Genomic DNA, 15,982 nt, shown 5'->3' with positions numbered 1-15,982 from the left:
GGGGTGATAAGAGGCTCGAGGGTCCCGGGGCGATGCTTGCGCGCCTCGTGAACGCGGCGTCTGTGTGTATGGGTGTGCTCGGAATGCTCATGTCGTGAGATGTCGGTCGGCCGGTCGGGGATCGAGTCTCGGTCGCGTCCTGGGCCAATGCTAGACGATCAGCGCAACAGCAGCAGCAATGCCCAAGCGACTCGTGAAGAGGGAGCGTCGATTGCTGAAGAGGTTCCTGGCGCGGTGTGGGAGGGTGGGTGTAGCAGGCCAGGGCCGGCTGGTGGTGCGCAACAAGCCAGGGGATCCTTCCCAAGTCGTTCCTTCCGCACGGCACCTCGGGGCGCGCTCAGACTGTAGCGCTGCCCCTGCACGGCAAGCTCACGACGTTTCTGACAGGCCCGCATCCATGGGTTGGACGACTTTGACCGCAACAGCGTTGGCAACATTGATTAACATTCACTTCGGCAGTCAATCAAAGCTGCATTCGGCACTCCATCTGCTTGCGCATACATATACGTGCCGTCTGCTCGTGTCGCCAGCAGACGCCCGCATTCTGCACCTCCTCCTGCTTGCCTGCTTGCTTGCTGCATGCCCCTGGCAGCGACAGCTCGCCGCCGGACGGACACGCTGCTAGGAGACGTGGTCCATTCACCCACCGGCGCTTCGCCCTAGCTTCGGGACTCTCCCAGGTTGCGCGTATACTCACTCGATCATGGGCATGTGAACGATGCGCTCGCCTCCTGGTTGGCAACGTAACGAGGTCGACGAGGTACATGAAGCCCATATCGGCGAAGTTGACAGCCCTCGACCATGATGGTAGGTATGCCTCTGCCCGGGAACATGGACATGATACTATTCGGATGCGAAGAGATGCGAAGTGATGGTGCTATCGAAAGAGCCTACTTTGCATTGTGTTCTCTTTCTATACCCATGACCTCCAATCACATCTATCAAACTCAAAGATGGCCTCGAAATTGCGTGAGGGCCCAATGCCAGTATTATCTCGACAACAACAATAGTACCACTAGGACTAACCACCTGCAATACTCCCCTTCTCGACATTCATTCATTCATTCATTCAATGCCTAGAGTCACAATAATTGCCCCGTACGTCACGCCCCTCCACCACCCGGCGAAACCAAACCCTCCGCCTTACCAAAAGCCACCACCGCCTAGCACGTCAGACCGGCTCTTCACGCCCACACTCACAAGCTGCAATTGCCCACAACAGCACCCACCTCCCCTCCAACTGCAGTTGAGACGCATCACCAAGGGATTCAAGAAGAAATTCTACAAAATCATCCAATCACAAAAAGACACATGGAAAACCCCTTTCATTGACCCAATTGCGGTGAACAATGCAGTCTAAAATCCCCTCCAATGCAAAGCTAGAGAAAAACCATCCCGTCCGTCCGCATGTCCCACTTCCTACGCCTACGCCTACGCCTACGCCTTTGACCTACGTCCCGTCGTTGCACAAGTCCCAAACACCACTGCATCGCCGAATATAGCTCCCGAAATGCCCTGCAATGCAATGCATTGCAACGACCAAACGAATAAGTCGACGAACAGCTCCAAACGATCATCGACGGAAGGCAAATGTCCAGTAACCACGAAAAGAGCCATCACCCTGCCGAGGAGGAAGGGCGGGCGGAAAAGTTGCATATGCAGCAAGCAGGTTGACGAAAGGCTGCTTGCTGCCGCCCGCCTCACTTCTCGGTCTGCGCCATTGTCATATCCTTCAGTCGCCGATGATGAGAGAGAGACCGCTGCCTCGGGATGTAGCACGAAAAGTGTATGCCTAGTAATGCGATATCGTAGATCCGTGCGGATGAAAAGCGCTGCTGCAATGTCTGTCTCGTCGTCTTCATCATATCCAGTGGTCACGCGAGGAGCAGTGGACCTGCCTCGGACATTTCAACACCAGACGCCTTGTGCGCCCGCATCATTGGGGCCATGATCCATTCGATAACACCACCACCACCACCGATACTCCCTCTCAATCCCATCACCACCCCTCCCCTCCCCTTTCCCCCACAAACTCAAAGCGTCTCCCACCCCCCAGGATTAACATCCCCCTCCAACTTCCTCGAAATAACCGTCTGCACCCCATGCCCCAACCACACCTCCCGCAACAACTTATCATACCGCCTCTGATTCAAAAACAACTGATGATGCCTCCTGAGCGTCGGATCCGGCTCCCCATGCCGATCCAAATACGGCGCGTGCGCAAAACTCCCCGTCCCCGGCCCGTGCAGGAACAGCACCATGCACTTGCGGATGTTGATGAAGAGGCCCGTCTTCTCCCCGTGCGCTTCCATGTGTTGGTAGCACCCGCCTTTGTTGCGGTCTTTCATGCAGCACACGGCCTGCGAGCAGAAGATCTCGCCGCAGAGGAGGCAGACGGCGGGGTCCGTGACTTCTTTGCCGGTCGTCGGGCAGCGTCGCCGGATCGCTTCTTCGGTGAGGGTGTCGTAGTTCTTGGGCAGGCCGACGAGTTCGAAGATGGCTGGGTGCGGGAGGCGGATGGTATCTTCGAAGCTGGGGTGTGAGGCGGCTTGTCTTATCCAGCGCGCCGTGATTTTGCGGAGGTTGGCGCCGCTGGGGGTGCGGGAGATGAAGGTCGCGCACAGGTCGTCGATGGAGGGGATGTGGAGGAGGGCGGTGAGGCGCTGGAGTTCCGGCAGTTCGGGGTCGATGTTGTAGGGACAGTCGAAGTCCAGCCCGTAGCGGACGAGCATGAGCACGGCGCATTTGCGCAGGAAGGTCAGGGCGTACTTGTTGACCACCTGGCGGAGTGCCGGGGCGAAGGTCGTGTCGGTGGTATGGCCTTCGTCGAGTCCAACCCCAAGGTTCATTTCTTCGACGGCGGCTTTGAACTGCTCGCTCGTCTCGCCCGCGTCCTGTGAATTGCCTTGATCATCGAATATAGACCAGTACACGAATAGCGTCTTGACGATCTCCGCCCAGTAACACAACTGCATGATCGATGACGCCTCTGAGACAGTGGGTGCCATGAAGGCTAGCCAGTCGGCAAAGAACAAGAACATGTCGTCCTCGAAGAGCATCTTGACGTGTGCTTGCACCCGCGTCTCATCGAACTCCGACTCGACGCCGAAGAGCTGGGCAGTGATGATATCGCGCTTCTTGATCGAGTCTCGAGCCACGTGATTGGAGCCAGACTTGAGCACGTTGACTGCCAAGTAGGACTCTGTCGTCTCTGACATGATTCGCAAGTGTGTCAGGACTTGCTCAGGCAATTCTGCCAACAGAGATGTGGCCGTGGGATCGTTGCAGACACCACGATGCGAGATCTCAAAGGCAGAGATGGATAGTCCAACGGCACGAGACATGGCAACGACTGGATTTGCTGAGACTGGCTGCGGGCCCAGTCCAGGTGTTTCTCTCAACTCCTCAGATAGATGGTTGTGCTTGATCGAATCCTCCATGCGGGTATAGGCTTTGAGAAGTTCGTTCAACCTGCTCTGGTCGGATGTCGGGGATGATGTCGGATCACCGCCTGAGAAGACTTGCCCTTGACTCGCACTGCCATACGAAGTCAGCCCAAACAGTCGCTGAAGTGTATGTCCTCGCCGCAGAGGATATCGATGCTGATGGGCGCTCGTGGGCGAGTTGCTGTTGTCCAACGATAGCTCGTTCATATTTTGGACTAGAGACGGCGCGAACATGCTCGCCACGTACTGGAACGAGCGATTCGAGTACAAATCCTGAACTTGCTGTTGATGGTGGTTCGCCGCCGGCGCGCTGTCGAAGAACGAGAGGTCGGCGGAGTAATGCGAAGGCGCTTCAGCGATCCAATCCGCGAAGCCCTTCGCGGCGTGCAACTCATGCTCCTGTGCACACTCCTTCGCCTTCCAGATGATGGGCAAGAATGTATTACCAAGTGCTTTGCAGAGTGGACAGATGAATTCCTTATTCTCGATCGACTCCGGATGGTTCCTAGCAATATGCTGTGCGTGCCGACGGTGTGTGGCAGTCAAGTACAGCTCGAAGCAATTGTAATGCATGATATGTCCGCAACTAGTAGCGACTGGCCCCTTGATGCCGTTCTGGTGTGGAAACGCTTTGGACAGACCTTGTCGTTCAACTGTGACCATCTTGCCGTCGGGGTTGACCTTCTGGACTGGACGTTTGTTGTCTCCTGCTACACCAAAAGGCCGGATATCATCTGCTGGGCGGTCCAGACTCTCTGGTATATTGTGCACTTCTTTGATGTAGTCCTCGTCGAAAATTGGCGTTGATCGTAGAATGCTGCTCTCCCCCAAGAATGCAAATGTACCGTACAAGCGCTGATCGTCTGTCTCCTCCTGACAGAGTATACACGTTCCAGTTGGGAAGCTCCATGTCTTGCGCTGCTCGATGCTTTCCGGTTCTTGAGTGATGGACATATCATCCTCAAGATCGTCAAATTCATCGTCAAAGCTAGACAATCCTTGGTTCTGAAGGAAGCTGTTCTGTGCCTGTTTCATTGCCGCCATGACCTTGGCCTGTCGTGCGAGCGCTTCCTGCTTCTTGCGGTCTTTGTCTTCTGCAGAAAGCGAGGCTGGTGAGCCAGTGTCTGATCGATCAAGTATCGCACCTAACGGGCCCATGGCCGTGGTCAGCTTATCTGGTCGCTGCAAGTGCATTTTCCGAAGAATGTGCTTGATCGCAGGATGGCAAGAGGCATATTCGTCCATGCCAGACAGGGCTAAAAGTAAGGTGACGACGGTGGTCTGTGTGCTAAGCGCAACGTAGTCGTGTCCCTTGAAGTTGCAAGTCGTGGAAGACGCCAGTTTGACGAAGCCATCTTCTGATCCTTCGGGTGTCTTGTCCTCCACTACAGCAATCAACAATAGGTGAAGGACGACGTGTAGGAATGTCTCCACTCGTGTGACTTGTACCTTCGGCGCTGCTTGCTTGACGTTCATCGCAAAGTTGAGAGCAGCTCCAATGACTTGAACGAATAGGGGCGTTGCTGTGAAAGCCGACATGCTGGCAAACAGTCCATCTCTGATAGGCTCCATCCTTGGCTCATAGACGACATCCTCAGCCGTCTTGCCAGTCTTGCGGGCGATGTGCCGCTTGTAGATGTTTTCGGCTTCCTCGCGCTGATTGCGAGAGTAATGCGCATAGAATGGATCCACAAGCTCGATGTACTCTGATTTCAGCTCGAAGGTACCGGTATCCGAAAGGCCTTCTGGAGGGCGGAAGACAGTCATGCTCTCGAGGATACGGTTAAAGTCATCTGATTCACCGACTTTCTCCGTCACCCTTTGACTGAGTTCGCTGAATGACAGTGGCTTGAAGCATAGGGCGTGAGCAATGTCATGCTGTAGCACTTTGTCATGCTGCTCCTTGGCATCGATACTCGGTAGCAGATTTCCGCGCTCCGAGAGTGCTATGACCAGGAGGTGGTAGAAGTCTTCAAAGACGTCGAGCTGCTGGGGCTCTTCATATCCGGCGTTGACTTCGTAGTTACCCTTCGCCCAGCCTTCCATTTGGAAGCGATCAATCATCTGAGCTAAGAACCTCTCTCCTGGACGTTCAGTCTCGGCGCCACAGAGCACCAGTCCAGCTTGCACCATCAGGAGGTCGCGCTGATAGCCGACGTCTCGATGTGATACGCCACGGTATGTATGGGCCTGGTGTCGAAGGGTAATCCCATTTCGGACCCACATTCCAGCTTTCATCTGTGCAAGCCAAACACACACACGCAGCGGATGGTCGAAGATCGCACTCAGCAGTTCGTCGGAAGTCAAGTCATGTGGAGCTGGAGCAGTTCGAGTGACATTCCAAGGATCCTTGAGGTCTGCAGGAGAAAAGTGTAGCAGTGCTCGCATCTCTTCCCTTCGCATGCTCTTGGCGTTCTCGATTAGCCACGAGAGAAGGTAGTGTAATGGATGATGGAAGCTCATCGGCTCCGACTGAACGATATGTCGTGGCACACTGTACAGCTTTCCATCATATTCAAATGGTCCGACTGAATGCCATGCTAGATCATCCTTGAGCTCTGCAGCGTGGAAGCGCTTGCGTTCATATCCAAACGAGTTGATCATGGCTACTTGGGCCACTGTCCGGACAGCACGCTGCAAGTTGGCGTTGCCATCATCGTATTTGGTATCCGGGGCGAATGAGATGGCGACTTGCTTGCACAGCTTGTTGATCTCCTTGACAATCATACTGGCACTGATCCACGCATCGGATTCGTACTCGACGTGTTCGCCGGTAGCGCGCAAGTTCGGACAAACACCTTGGTGTAGCTTGACGAGATCCAGGAATTGTAGGAGATAGCGAGGCTCGAACCGCATTCGTTGATGGATGAGCTCAGACTGGAACAACCACCGGAGGTCAAGGAAGAAATGGAATATCCTACGATTAGTGACTGCCCCTGCGTCAAACGCCAGCGTAGCTTTGGGATTGACATCCTCCGGGAAGCCGACCTGTCGTGTTGTGATGAATGTATAGAGGATTGCGATGAGATTGGTAAGAAAGTTGCCCCGCTCGACGACTTCTTGCGTGATCGTAGGCGTGGTCAGCATCTGGACACTCAGATTTATGATAGAATGATCTGGCTCCCGGTCTGCGACAAGATACAACTGTGCGAGCGCCGTGTAAAGGCCGGCGAATCGAAGGCCCAGGATGCGCTTGAAATGTGGGATCGTCACCACTGTCGTGATGTACAAATGCCGAAGGTGGATTCGCAAAGTCTTCCACAGCCGCAAGTCGTAAAGAATGAGGAAATCAAGCCGAACACGCTGCCAGAGATCCTCGCAAGGCTCAGTTGGTCTCGGTGCTTTGAAGCCCTCCGGCTTCTCGAGCCAATGCTTGCTAGGTCGTAGTCTCTTTGTGCCTTTGACTTTGGGTGTCCGTGGAACGTTACCATATGGCTCGTTGGAAATTGGTCTTGGCTGCTCAGGGCCTTCTCCCTCGTCACTATCTTGGGGTGTCAGGATCCTTCTCCGCTGACTAGAGGGAGCTGGAGGAGGCGGAGGAGGCGGGTATCCTGCATACGTAGCCTCCAGAGCGCCAGTCACATCATCCTCGCCTTCGTCCAGAATATCGATGTCCATATCAACGCCTTCGTTCACAGCCGAGTTCGATCCATTTCTGAGATCTTCGACTTCGAATCCCATATCATCGTCGTCGTCAACGTCCATGTCACCAAATCCGTCGTCATCATCTTCATCGTCTTCGTCATCATCCTCATCCTCATCGTCGTCGTCGTCGTTATTCTCCGTTTCATCATCATCGTTGACAGGATCCTCAACTTCGACCTCAAGTCGAACTACGTTTGCGGCCCGCCGCAGAGGTGCCATGTATGCTCGGTATCTCCGAGTCAACCTGTCGTTCTCGTCGGTCTCATGATCGTCAATGCCTGATTGACCAATGTCTTTGTTGCTCGCCGGACTGCCAGTTCTCCAGGGTTTCAGAAGCTCTTCGCAGACAATGTTCCTCAAAAGATGTGGTTCGTCGCCCACTGATCCGCTGGACACATCCGATATCCAGTCTATAATAGTCGAACACATCTGCTCTCTGAAGGTGTCCCGGGCTGACCTGATAGTTACTGTGACCTTGAGCTGCTCGATGATCTCCGCCATCCGCAAAAGCTCTTCCAAGTCTCTGGAGTACTGAACGACCGACCTGCCGACATCGTTGACTTCCATAGCCTTCTCCAGCCCAAATCGCTTTGTTTTCGAGCAGGCTCTAGCAACTTGATTCTGCACATCGTCGACGGTGTGTTTCTCATCGTTCCATAGCACCAGCGCAAACTCGGGGTTCTCCTCGAGAGTCTCGATTCCGTAGACGTGTGACAGGCGCGCCAGCCGTTCGTCTTGGAGAATAGAAGTCTTTGATTTCGGTAGCCTCAACTGCTCAGGCGAACAGGAGAAGACGTCGCACAGGTAGTCCACGCATCTCGCTACAGTCATTCGGATCGACTCAACCAGATCCACGGGAAGCTGTGAGCCTGAAGAGCCCGTAGCGACCTTTTCCTTCTCCTTGCCGCTACTCTTGGCAGTCTGCCCATCAGGCTCTTCTCCAGCCGTATGTATCGAACATCGGACTTCCTTCTTCCATGCCTCGCGGTCACCGCAGTCGCAGCAGCCACTGTTGCCAGGCGAGACTGAGATCAAGACGGTGTGCCCCTCATGGTCGCTACACTCAAAGCACGTTGCGCACAGGACACAGGTGTCGTCTGAAGCGCACGTCTTGCAGTGATATGTACTCTCTCCATTCTTGAAGATGTGGCCACATGCTTGGCCTTTTGCGGCAGCCGAATACTCGGCGCCCTCCAACGCGCCTTGAGCATCTTTCAAAGACCATGCTTTGGACCGGTCAGTGGGCGGTCCAGCGGGGAAGAAGAGGCGAAGATAGTCATCTCGGCCTTTCGCTATTGATCGGAAGAGGGTTTGTCTAAGGTCGCAGTCGGCGGCATGGGTAAAGCGGTTATCGAAATACGAAGGTAGTTCGAGTAGTCGTCGGTTCAGCTCCTTTTCCTCGGGGGAGAAGGACTGCATCATCATCGTGGTGCTGGGTGGGGGGAGTCCAGCAGGCGTGAGCGGAGGGGCTGTGGTCGGTGTGAGGCCTCAGAGGCCGCGCAAATCATGGGTTGGACTTCAGATTGCTGTCGCAACTCGGTCGCACGCGTGCAGTAGTCAGATTTTGGAGTAGATCGGGTCGCGTGCTGAGGGCTGGATGTTTCGGGCAGCGGTGGTGGCGGTGATGACTTGCGGGCATCAAAGCTGCTTTGCTGCTGTGCATGTGCCTTCACGCTGGCGAGCTTCGAGTTCCGCGTTCAGTGACGTACATGTGCCTAGAGCAAGCAAACATCACAAACACCTCCAAGCGCCTTCCAGTACGACAACAGAGGTGGGTTCGACGCAGGAGTCACTGAGTATCTTCAAGATTGTAGTAAAGAAAGCATGTGATTGCGCGGTGTTGGGAAAAGGCAGCTCAGGCTAGCTCAAGCTCGGCTGAATATCTTCACATAGGACCGCAATGAGCATTCCTGCCCAGTCGCTCTATAGTATACACGCCTTGTCTCTCGTGGAATTTATGTCTTCGTGATTGCCCCTCAGCCCATGTGATGCAGCGTATTCGGCTTCCTCGCCTTTCCTCAGTCTGCCACTGCTTCGCTCGTGCTACTCGTCTTCGTCCTCATCATCGCCGGCCTGCATGTACCGGTACTTGATGTCCTTCCATTGTCGCTGACACCCCAGTTAGTGAAGTCGTCCTCTCCTGTATGAGTCGTTCACACGTACGCCCTTGTTTATTTGATCCCAGACCTTGTTCGAGACGGTGTCAAATGCGCTGCATTCCGTTCAGCTCTATGCCCATGCTCCTTCCACATCCTCAATCTCTTACATTTCAGTTGCAAAGGCGCCGGTGAAGATTGTGGCCAGGAAGATCGAGTTCCGCTTGACGAATGCTCTTGGGGTGGTGGTTAGTCAATGGCTGCGCTCGGGAGGCCTGGGAGGGGCGGCACGTACGAGTAGAGACCGCTGAGAACGCCCGACATGGTTGGCAGAGGAAAGGAGGTGTCGAGAGGTATGCGCAAGGTGCTGGATCGTGTGGTTGCTCGCAATGGGAGGCAGTGAGGTGGAGGTTGAATTGTCGGAAGAAGGAGGGAGTTTGGGCTAAGCAGCTTTACGCTGATTGGCTGCTGAGGAAAGTCTAGAGTCGCGACTTTCTCACGATCGAGTCGTCTGTTTCCTACCCATAGACTCACAACCTGCAGTCGCTGTTGCTGCGGCAGCAGTTGGGAGACTGCCTACATTCACAATTGGTCCTGTCAACTATACAACATGGCACTTCCAACGGACTCCACCACCCGGTCAGGCATCCGCAAACTGAGCAACGGCGAATCTGTCATTCCCGCATCCACTCGCGCAGACGGCTCGGTTCGCAAGGAGATTCGAGTCAAGCCTGGATACAAGCCGCCAGAAGATGTCGAGGTCTACAAAAATCGAACTGCTGAGGCATGGAAGAACAGAGGCAAGGGAGGTGTACCTGGCGCAGCCGCAGCAGATGGTGAGGACTTGCCGCTAGCACCACACAAGGCCGCTGCGGCTGCTGCCAAGAACGCAAAGAGAAGGGAGGCCAGGAAGAAGGCCGCTGCAGATGCGGCTGGAAAGGCTGACGGGGCAGAGCCGGCTGCTGCAGATGGTGGCAAGGTTGCAGATGAGCCAGCTGCAGAGAAGACAGCGGAAGCAGATCCAGAGGCAGAGAAGGCCAAGGAGGCACGGAAGCTGGCGAAGAAGTTGAGGCAGGCTCGTGAACTGAAGGACAAGAAGGAACAGGGCGACAGCTTGCTGCCGGAGCAGTTTGCGAAAGTCATCAAAATCAACGAGTTGATACGCCAGCTGGACAACCTGGGCTTCGATACGGAGGGCGAGAAGAAGGAGCAGGTTGAAGAAAAGGCGGTTGACGACGAAGCGGCGGGATGATTTCATTGTCACGCCTTCACGCCAGATCATTGAACGCAGATCGCAAGCCGATATACAGTCTCGACGCTATCGAACATCAACCGTCACCAGCACCGCTCTACCCCTGATGGTCTCAAACAGCCCATACTCGGTCTCTGTGCGGAAGTTGACCTGGTCCATCTCTACGTCCACCGTTACCGGAGGCTTGGGCTGTTTTGTAATAGGTCTGGCTTCTGGCGCTTTGCTTTGCTTACGAGTCCAAAATGAAGACTTCGGCTGCGATTCGATTGGTGGTGGAGGAGGCGTTTGCTCAACTGCAGGCGCTGGTATTGCACCTCCCAACTCCATCAACATCTGCTCTTTCAGCAGGTCCAGCGCTTCTCGCTGCGTCCAAAACTGGGTTCCATCGTAGCGACCTTCGAGCTGGATCAATATCGGTCTGTCGTCTTCCGGAAAGCCTACGAGCTCGCCCCTCTTGCTGGCATCGCCTGGCAGTCGTCAGTCGCTGGAACCATCATAATCGCTATGCTACGGACCTTGATCAGATGGGAGTAACAATAAAACCGTCTTTGATAGCCCGCTTTTCGCTCGTTCCCTGATCTGAGGCAAGAGTTTGGATATCAATGCCGTAACATGCTGCGACCTCGACGAGCCAACTTCATCCCGTATGCTGAATCGTTGCGGCACTTTCGAATCGACATCATGATTGTCATACTTCGCATCGCATTCGCCGACTGTATCTTCATACGACGGTGGTTGCGACATTTGTGCTTGGAAGCGATCCTCGGGGGGAAATGAATCGTTTGGCTAAGAAGTCGCTGTGCTCCCACAAGTCGGCTTTCGGCAGGCAGTACGGCTATGTCGGCCTGAGGACGAGAATATGACGGAGAATTCAAGGGATGCAGAAAGGCTGAAATGGTCATGCGACACAGTTCACGAGTGCGAGACTTTGAGGAAAAGCGGTACTGATGCCTCAGGCGACTCGCAATTCGCCTTTGGTCAGCAATTGATTCGTCGAAGCGGATTCGAAGTTCAGGAAGTCAAAGCCAGGAGTGCGCCATCATTACGAGCACTGCGACTGCGGCAATTAAAGAACCACTCGCAACATTGCCGGAATTCGCCCTGTTGCATTAATGCCAAAAGGTAAGATGAAGCCAGGCATCACTTTGCTGTGCACCAAAGAGGCCGCCCGACCTGTGTTCCTGCATGAGCTCAGCCTTACTTCGCCACTGACAGCTTTCTATTGGCTTTCTCGGCATCATGGTCACGAGGTAAGCGCGCCTTGGTCTCGCATGTCGACAAAGGCCGCAAATCCATTGACACACATCTCTATGGCCGACATCCCGTTCAGCTGCGGCATACGGCATTCTTGGACCAGTGTGACTGTATGCTTTGACCGGAGTCTTTTTTCACTAGCGATGTGGGCATTGCAAGGCGTGAGCCACCACGACCAGAAATCTAAGCCATCACATGAGTTGGTGTGAGGAGATATATAATGATTTCCTCTCTTTCTCCTACTCCACAGAACTTCCCTCTCTCCTGTGTCTCACTTCAGTCACTGACCTTTGTATACTACTGCACGAACCTAAGCTACGAAAGCCAAGTCAATCCAACACCGCCAACATGGGAATGTGGTATCATGTCTCGGAGCCGAACTCGTACCTCGCCATCACCGGCGCAGGTATCGACAAGGTACAGATTGCGAAGAAGAGCTTCGTGTATCCATTCCAGAAAGTCACCAAGATCAGGTTCGCCATCACCGTGAAAGCTCATTTTGCAGCACATCTCTAACCCCTGAGTAGCATCACGCCCTTCGACTTCAGCATGTCCCTGCAGGCCATGACGAGCGAGAAGCTGCAGTTCTCCCTTCCGGCCGTCTTCACCATCGGCCCGGAGGATGAGATCGAGGCTTTGACCAAGTACTCTGTATGTGATACCATCTTTCCAGGGGGCGAACTACTCACTTATCATTTGTAGATCCTCCTCACTGGCGACTCGGATGGCCAAGTCCAGTCGAGCAAGGGTGGCATGGTCGCCACCGGCCGTAACCACGTCCAAGACATCGTCAAAGGCATCATCGAGGGTGAAACCCGCTCCATCGTCAGCAACATGACAATGGAAGAGCTCTTCAACAACCGGCGTCTCTTCAAGGCCCAAGTCATCGAATGCGTCCAAAAGGAACTCGACCAATTCGGTCTCCGGATCTACAACGCCAACGTCAAGGAACTCCAAGACATGGGCGACTCCAAGTACTTCGAAAGCCTCGCCCGCAAAGCCCACGAGGGAGCCCAGTCCCAAGCCCAAGTCGACGTCGCCAACGCCCGTATGATCGGCCGCGTGGGCGAAGCCGAAAAGGACGGCGAGGCCAAGCAACGCATCGCCAAAATCAACGCCAATACCGCCGTGCTCGAAACCGAACGCAAGGTGGAAAAGGCCAACGCCGATCAAAAACTCCGCACGCGCGAAATCGAAATCTCCCGCGAACTCAACCTCGAGCAGATCGCCGCGCAGCGGGCGGCCGAACGCAAGGATGCCGAATTGCAGAAAGCCGTCGAGGAGAAGCGCGCCGAGATGGAGCTGGAACGTTTGCGTGCCACGACCGTCACGCAGGCGAAAATCGCCAAGGAGTCCGCGCAGCAGAAGGCCGACGCGGATCTGTACACGCAGACGAAGAAGGCGGATGCGCAGATGTACAACCAGAAAGCCGAGGCGGAGGCCATCTACTACCGCAGCGCGCAGGACACGGACGCGATGAACTACAAACGCACCAAGGACGCCGAAGCAGAACTCATCGCGCAGAAGAGCCAGGCGGAGGCGATGTTCCTCATGAAAGAGCGCGAGGCGGAGGCGAACTACGTCCAGCGCGCCAGGGAGGCCGAAGCAGCGTACGTGGCGCGCAAGCGCGAAGCGGAGGGTCTGAGCGAGATGGCGAGGGCGTACGGGCAGCTCGCGGAGGTCATGGGCGGGCCGCAGGGCCTGATGCAGTTCCTTATGCTGCAGCAGGGGACGTACGAGCGGCTGGCGGAGCAGAACGCCAGGGCGATTCATGGGCTGCAACCGAAGATTAATGTGTGGACGACGGGGGGTGGGGAGGGTGGTGGGAGTGGAGCGGAGGGGGCGATGGCGCCGATTCAGAATTTGTTCAAGGCGTTGCCGCCGCTGTTTAGTACGATTCAGGATCAGACGGGGATGACGCCGCCGAGTTGGATGGCGAATATGCCGGTGCAGGCGCAGAAGGGGGAGGGGGAGAATGGGGGGAAGGATGCGGCGAGGGTGGAGAAGAAGGAGATGGCGTTGATGAATGGGCATTGATGGTGAGAGTGAAGGGGTGGGATTGGTGTGTTCTTTGGACAGGACGAGGTTTTTGGTTGCGGTTGCTTGATACCCTGTTCTGACCGTCGTCTTGGTCGTTGAGTCCGTTGCAAGGAGTATACATAGGAGCTTTAATATAATGTATGGAACGCTAGTTGGGAGAATGCTCACCTTGCCTGTGCAGATAGGGCTTGTCACGAGCACAGTTTCTACCGAGACTTAGGTCCCATTCGGGGATAGTAGGATATTTACTTGGAGGAGAGCAGAACTCACCTGTCTAATTCATATGGTTCTTTTGACAGAGCGCCTTTGGAGGTGATTTCGCTTACAATTCTGGGTGTGAGGTAACCAGGTAGTGACGATTCGCGCAGTATCTTCAAGGCACTCTTAGGGAACCATGGCCGTCATGGAGGCAACGGGATGTGTGTACATTGATGTGCGGTGGGGATGCATAGAGGTTCACTAATTTAGGGAGGACAATAACTCACCTGTCTGTTCTTAGGTCGCATTCGAGTAAAGTTCATTTGGAAGAAGGGTTGCTCTTACAAATCTGGATGTGAAGCAAACAAGCAATTTAGTATTGCAATCCATCCCCAGGAATCTCGTAGGGACTATGGCAATGATCGACGCCATGGGATATGCGTACGTTGGTGAGCAGCCGGGATCGAGAAAGGCAAGAGGTTCACTTGAGATAGAGTTCGCGCTAACGGGCTTCGTCGAGGGAACGCCGATGGTGGCACGTGCGCTCGAGCTCTTTCTCGATTTCAACTTCGAATTCGACCTCACATCACCAACACCACCCGCCCGCAAATTCTTTTTCTGTGATAACAATTCTCTAGGTAAGTACTCCACTTCAATCGCAGCAAAGAGCAGGGATGGCGCACCAGGGTAAGGAGAACAGCGCCGGCGGCAGCAGCGAGCAGAGCATGAGCAACAGTGGATATCAACCACATACCAACTATTACGGCGCAGAGACCGCAGACCCCGCCCACCACTACTCGACATATCCCCAAGGATATACGACCGACTACGCCCAGAACAGCTACTACGGTAGCTTTCCCTCGAACTACTACACTGCGACGAACCAGGCAGCTCCTGCCTACTACCCGAACTACTACGACCAAAGCGGCTACAACTCGTACGGCACCAACAGCGGCTACCAAGCCTACCAACACCAGGCAATGGCGTACAACAACTCATACGCCAACTCAGGCTATGGCGCTGGGTATGGTTATCCACCAGGCTACAATGCGCAGTACGCTCAGCCACAGCAGCAGCAATACCAGCAGTATCAGGCCAGCCCACCGCAGATTCGCAACCCCTTCGCACCTCCGCCACCTCCTACTACGACCTACGGAGCTCAGAATGCGAACTTCGACCCAGAGTATGAGCAGCAGATCGCCGAGTGGCAGTCGGCATATGCTCCCGCAGACCAGCAGGAGCGAGGTAAGAAGAGCGGCAAGTTCGACCGCCTTGACAATGCCAATGCAGCACCAATCGGCCAACGTGGAACTGTTGCGACCGGCACCGACAGCAGCGACGCCAAGGGTAAGGGCGCCAACGACAACGTCACTGTGGTGAGAAAGGGAGGAGGACAGACGTGGGAGGACAAGTCACTGCTCGAGTGGGACCCTACCAAGTTCCGCATCATGGTTGGCAACCTCGCTGGCGAAGTCACCGACGACCTGCTCAGCAAAGCGTTCGACAAGTACGACGTCAGCAAAGCACGTGTCGTGCGCGACAAGCGTACCACCAAGTCCAAGGGATTCGGCTTCGTCGAGTTCAATGACAGTGAGCTCGGCTTCAAGGCGGCTCGCGAGATGAGTCAGAAGTACATCGGCAGCCACCCCATCACAATCAAGCGCAGCACCGCCAACGTCGCTCCCGTCGTCAAGAAGGATAACAACAAGGGCAAGAACAACGATAAGAAGAACAAGAAGAACAAGGATGAGAAGGACCCATTGCGTGCGAACACTCAGGCGGGCATCGACAAGAAGCAGCCAAGCAGGGCTCCTTCTGGGTTGAAGCTGTTGGGTTGAGCATGCAACGAGGAAGTGAAGATTATGGGTGGATGACTTTGATGATACCCTTTCAGCGAGGCGTTGGATGGACAAGATGACTACATTACGGATCAAGCGACATGGACATGATGGAAAGACATGCGACGGGGCTACACTCAGATGCTGTATCGGAAAGCTGCCCGAGAAACATTGAGAGCGCGCGTCGCGCATGGAAATGATAGCAGGAAATCA

The 15,982-nt window shown here is 54.8% G+C and overlaps 6 protein-coding genes across 6 annotated transcripts; 3 read left to right on the top strand and 3 right to left on the bottom strand.

The window, feature by feature from the left end:
- Positions 1 to 2,033: 2,033 nt before the first annotated feature.
- Positions 2,034 to 8,516, bottom strand: M409DRAFT_62056 (uncharacterized protein; the record flags this gene model as incomplete). The annotated part of the gene is made up of 1 exon (XM_033814999.1): positions 2,034 to 8,516. One exon carries the CDS (start codon positions 8,514 to 8,516, stop codon positions 2,034 to 2,036), a length of 6,483 nt encoding a protein of 2,160 aa, XP_033674694.1.
- A 618-nt stretch (positions 8,517 to 9,134) lies between these two features.
- M409DRAFT_16075 (uncharacterized protein) lies at positions 9,135 to 9,511 on the bottom strand (the record flags this gene model as incomplete). The annotated part of the gene is made up of 4 exons (XM_033803483.1): positions 9,135 to 9,200; positions 9,255 to 9,303; positions 9,358 to 9,423; positions 9,483 to 9,511. The coding sequence occupies 4 exons, from the start codon at positions 9,509 to 9,511 to the stop codon at positions 9,135 to 9,137; spliced, it is 210 nt and encodes a 69-aa protein (XP_033674693.1).
- A 286-nt stretch (positions 9,512 to 9,797) lies between these two features.
- M409DRAFT_16074 (uncharacterized protein) lies at positions 9,798 to 10,439 on the top strand (the record flags this gene model as incomplete). Its single annotated transcript, XM_033803482.1, has 1 exon — positions 9,798 to 10,439. One exon carries the CDS (start codon positions 9,798 to 9,800, stop codon positions 10,437 to 10,439), a length of 642 nt encoding a protein of 213 aa, XP_033674692.1.
- Positions 10,440 to 10,505: 66 nt separating this feature from the next.
- M409DRAFT_16073 (uncharacterized protein) lies at positions 10,506 to 11,183 on the bottom strand (the record flags this gene model as incomplete). The annotated part of the gene is made up of 2 exons (XM_033803481.1): positions 10,506 to 10,906; positions 10,955 to 11,183. The coding sequence occupies 2 exons, from the start codon at positions 11,181 to 11,183 to the stop codon at positions 10,506 to 10,508; spliced, it is 630 nt and encodes a 209-aa protein (XP_033674691.1).
- An 864-nt stretch (positions 11,184 to 12,047) lies between these two features.
- On the top strand, positions 12,048 to 13,730 carry M409DRAFT_35123 (uncharacterized protein; the record flags this gene model as incomplete). Its single annotated transcript, XM_033810349.1, has 4 exons — positions 12,048 to 12,166; positions 12,221 to 12,344; positions 12,441 to 13,108; positions 13,289 to 13,730. The coding sequence occupies 4 exons, from the start codon at positions 12,048 to 12,050 to the stop codon at positions 13,728 to 13,730; spliced, it is 1,353 nt and encodes a 450-aa protein (XP_033674690.1).
- An 875-nt stretch (positions 13,731 to 14,605) lies between these two features.
- On the top strand, positions 14,606 to 15,769 carry M409DRAFT_16071 (uncharacterized protein; the record flags this gene model as incomplete). Its single annotated transcript, XM_033803480.1, has 1 exon — positions 14,606 to 15,769. The coding sequence occupies one exon, from the start codon at positions 14,606 to 14,608 to the stop codon at positions 15,767 to 15,769; it is 1,164 nt and encodes a 387-aa protein (XP_033674689.1).
- Between the last annotated feature and the right edge of the window lie 213 nt (positions 15,770 to 15,982).

This window comes from Zasmidium cellare, assembly GCF_010093935.1.
Source record: "Zasmidium cellare ATCC 36951 unplaced genomic scaffold M409scaffold_1, whole genome shotgun sequence".
Classification (NCBI taxonomy): Eukaryota; Fungi; Ascomycota; class Dothideomycetes; order Mycosphaerellales; family Mycosphaerellaceae; genus Zasmidium; species Zasmidium cellare.
This window is presented reverse-complemented; position numbering and strand designations above follow the sequence as displayed.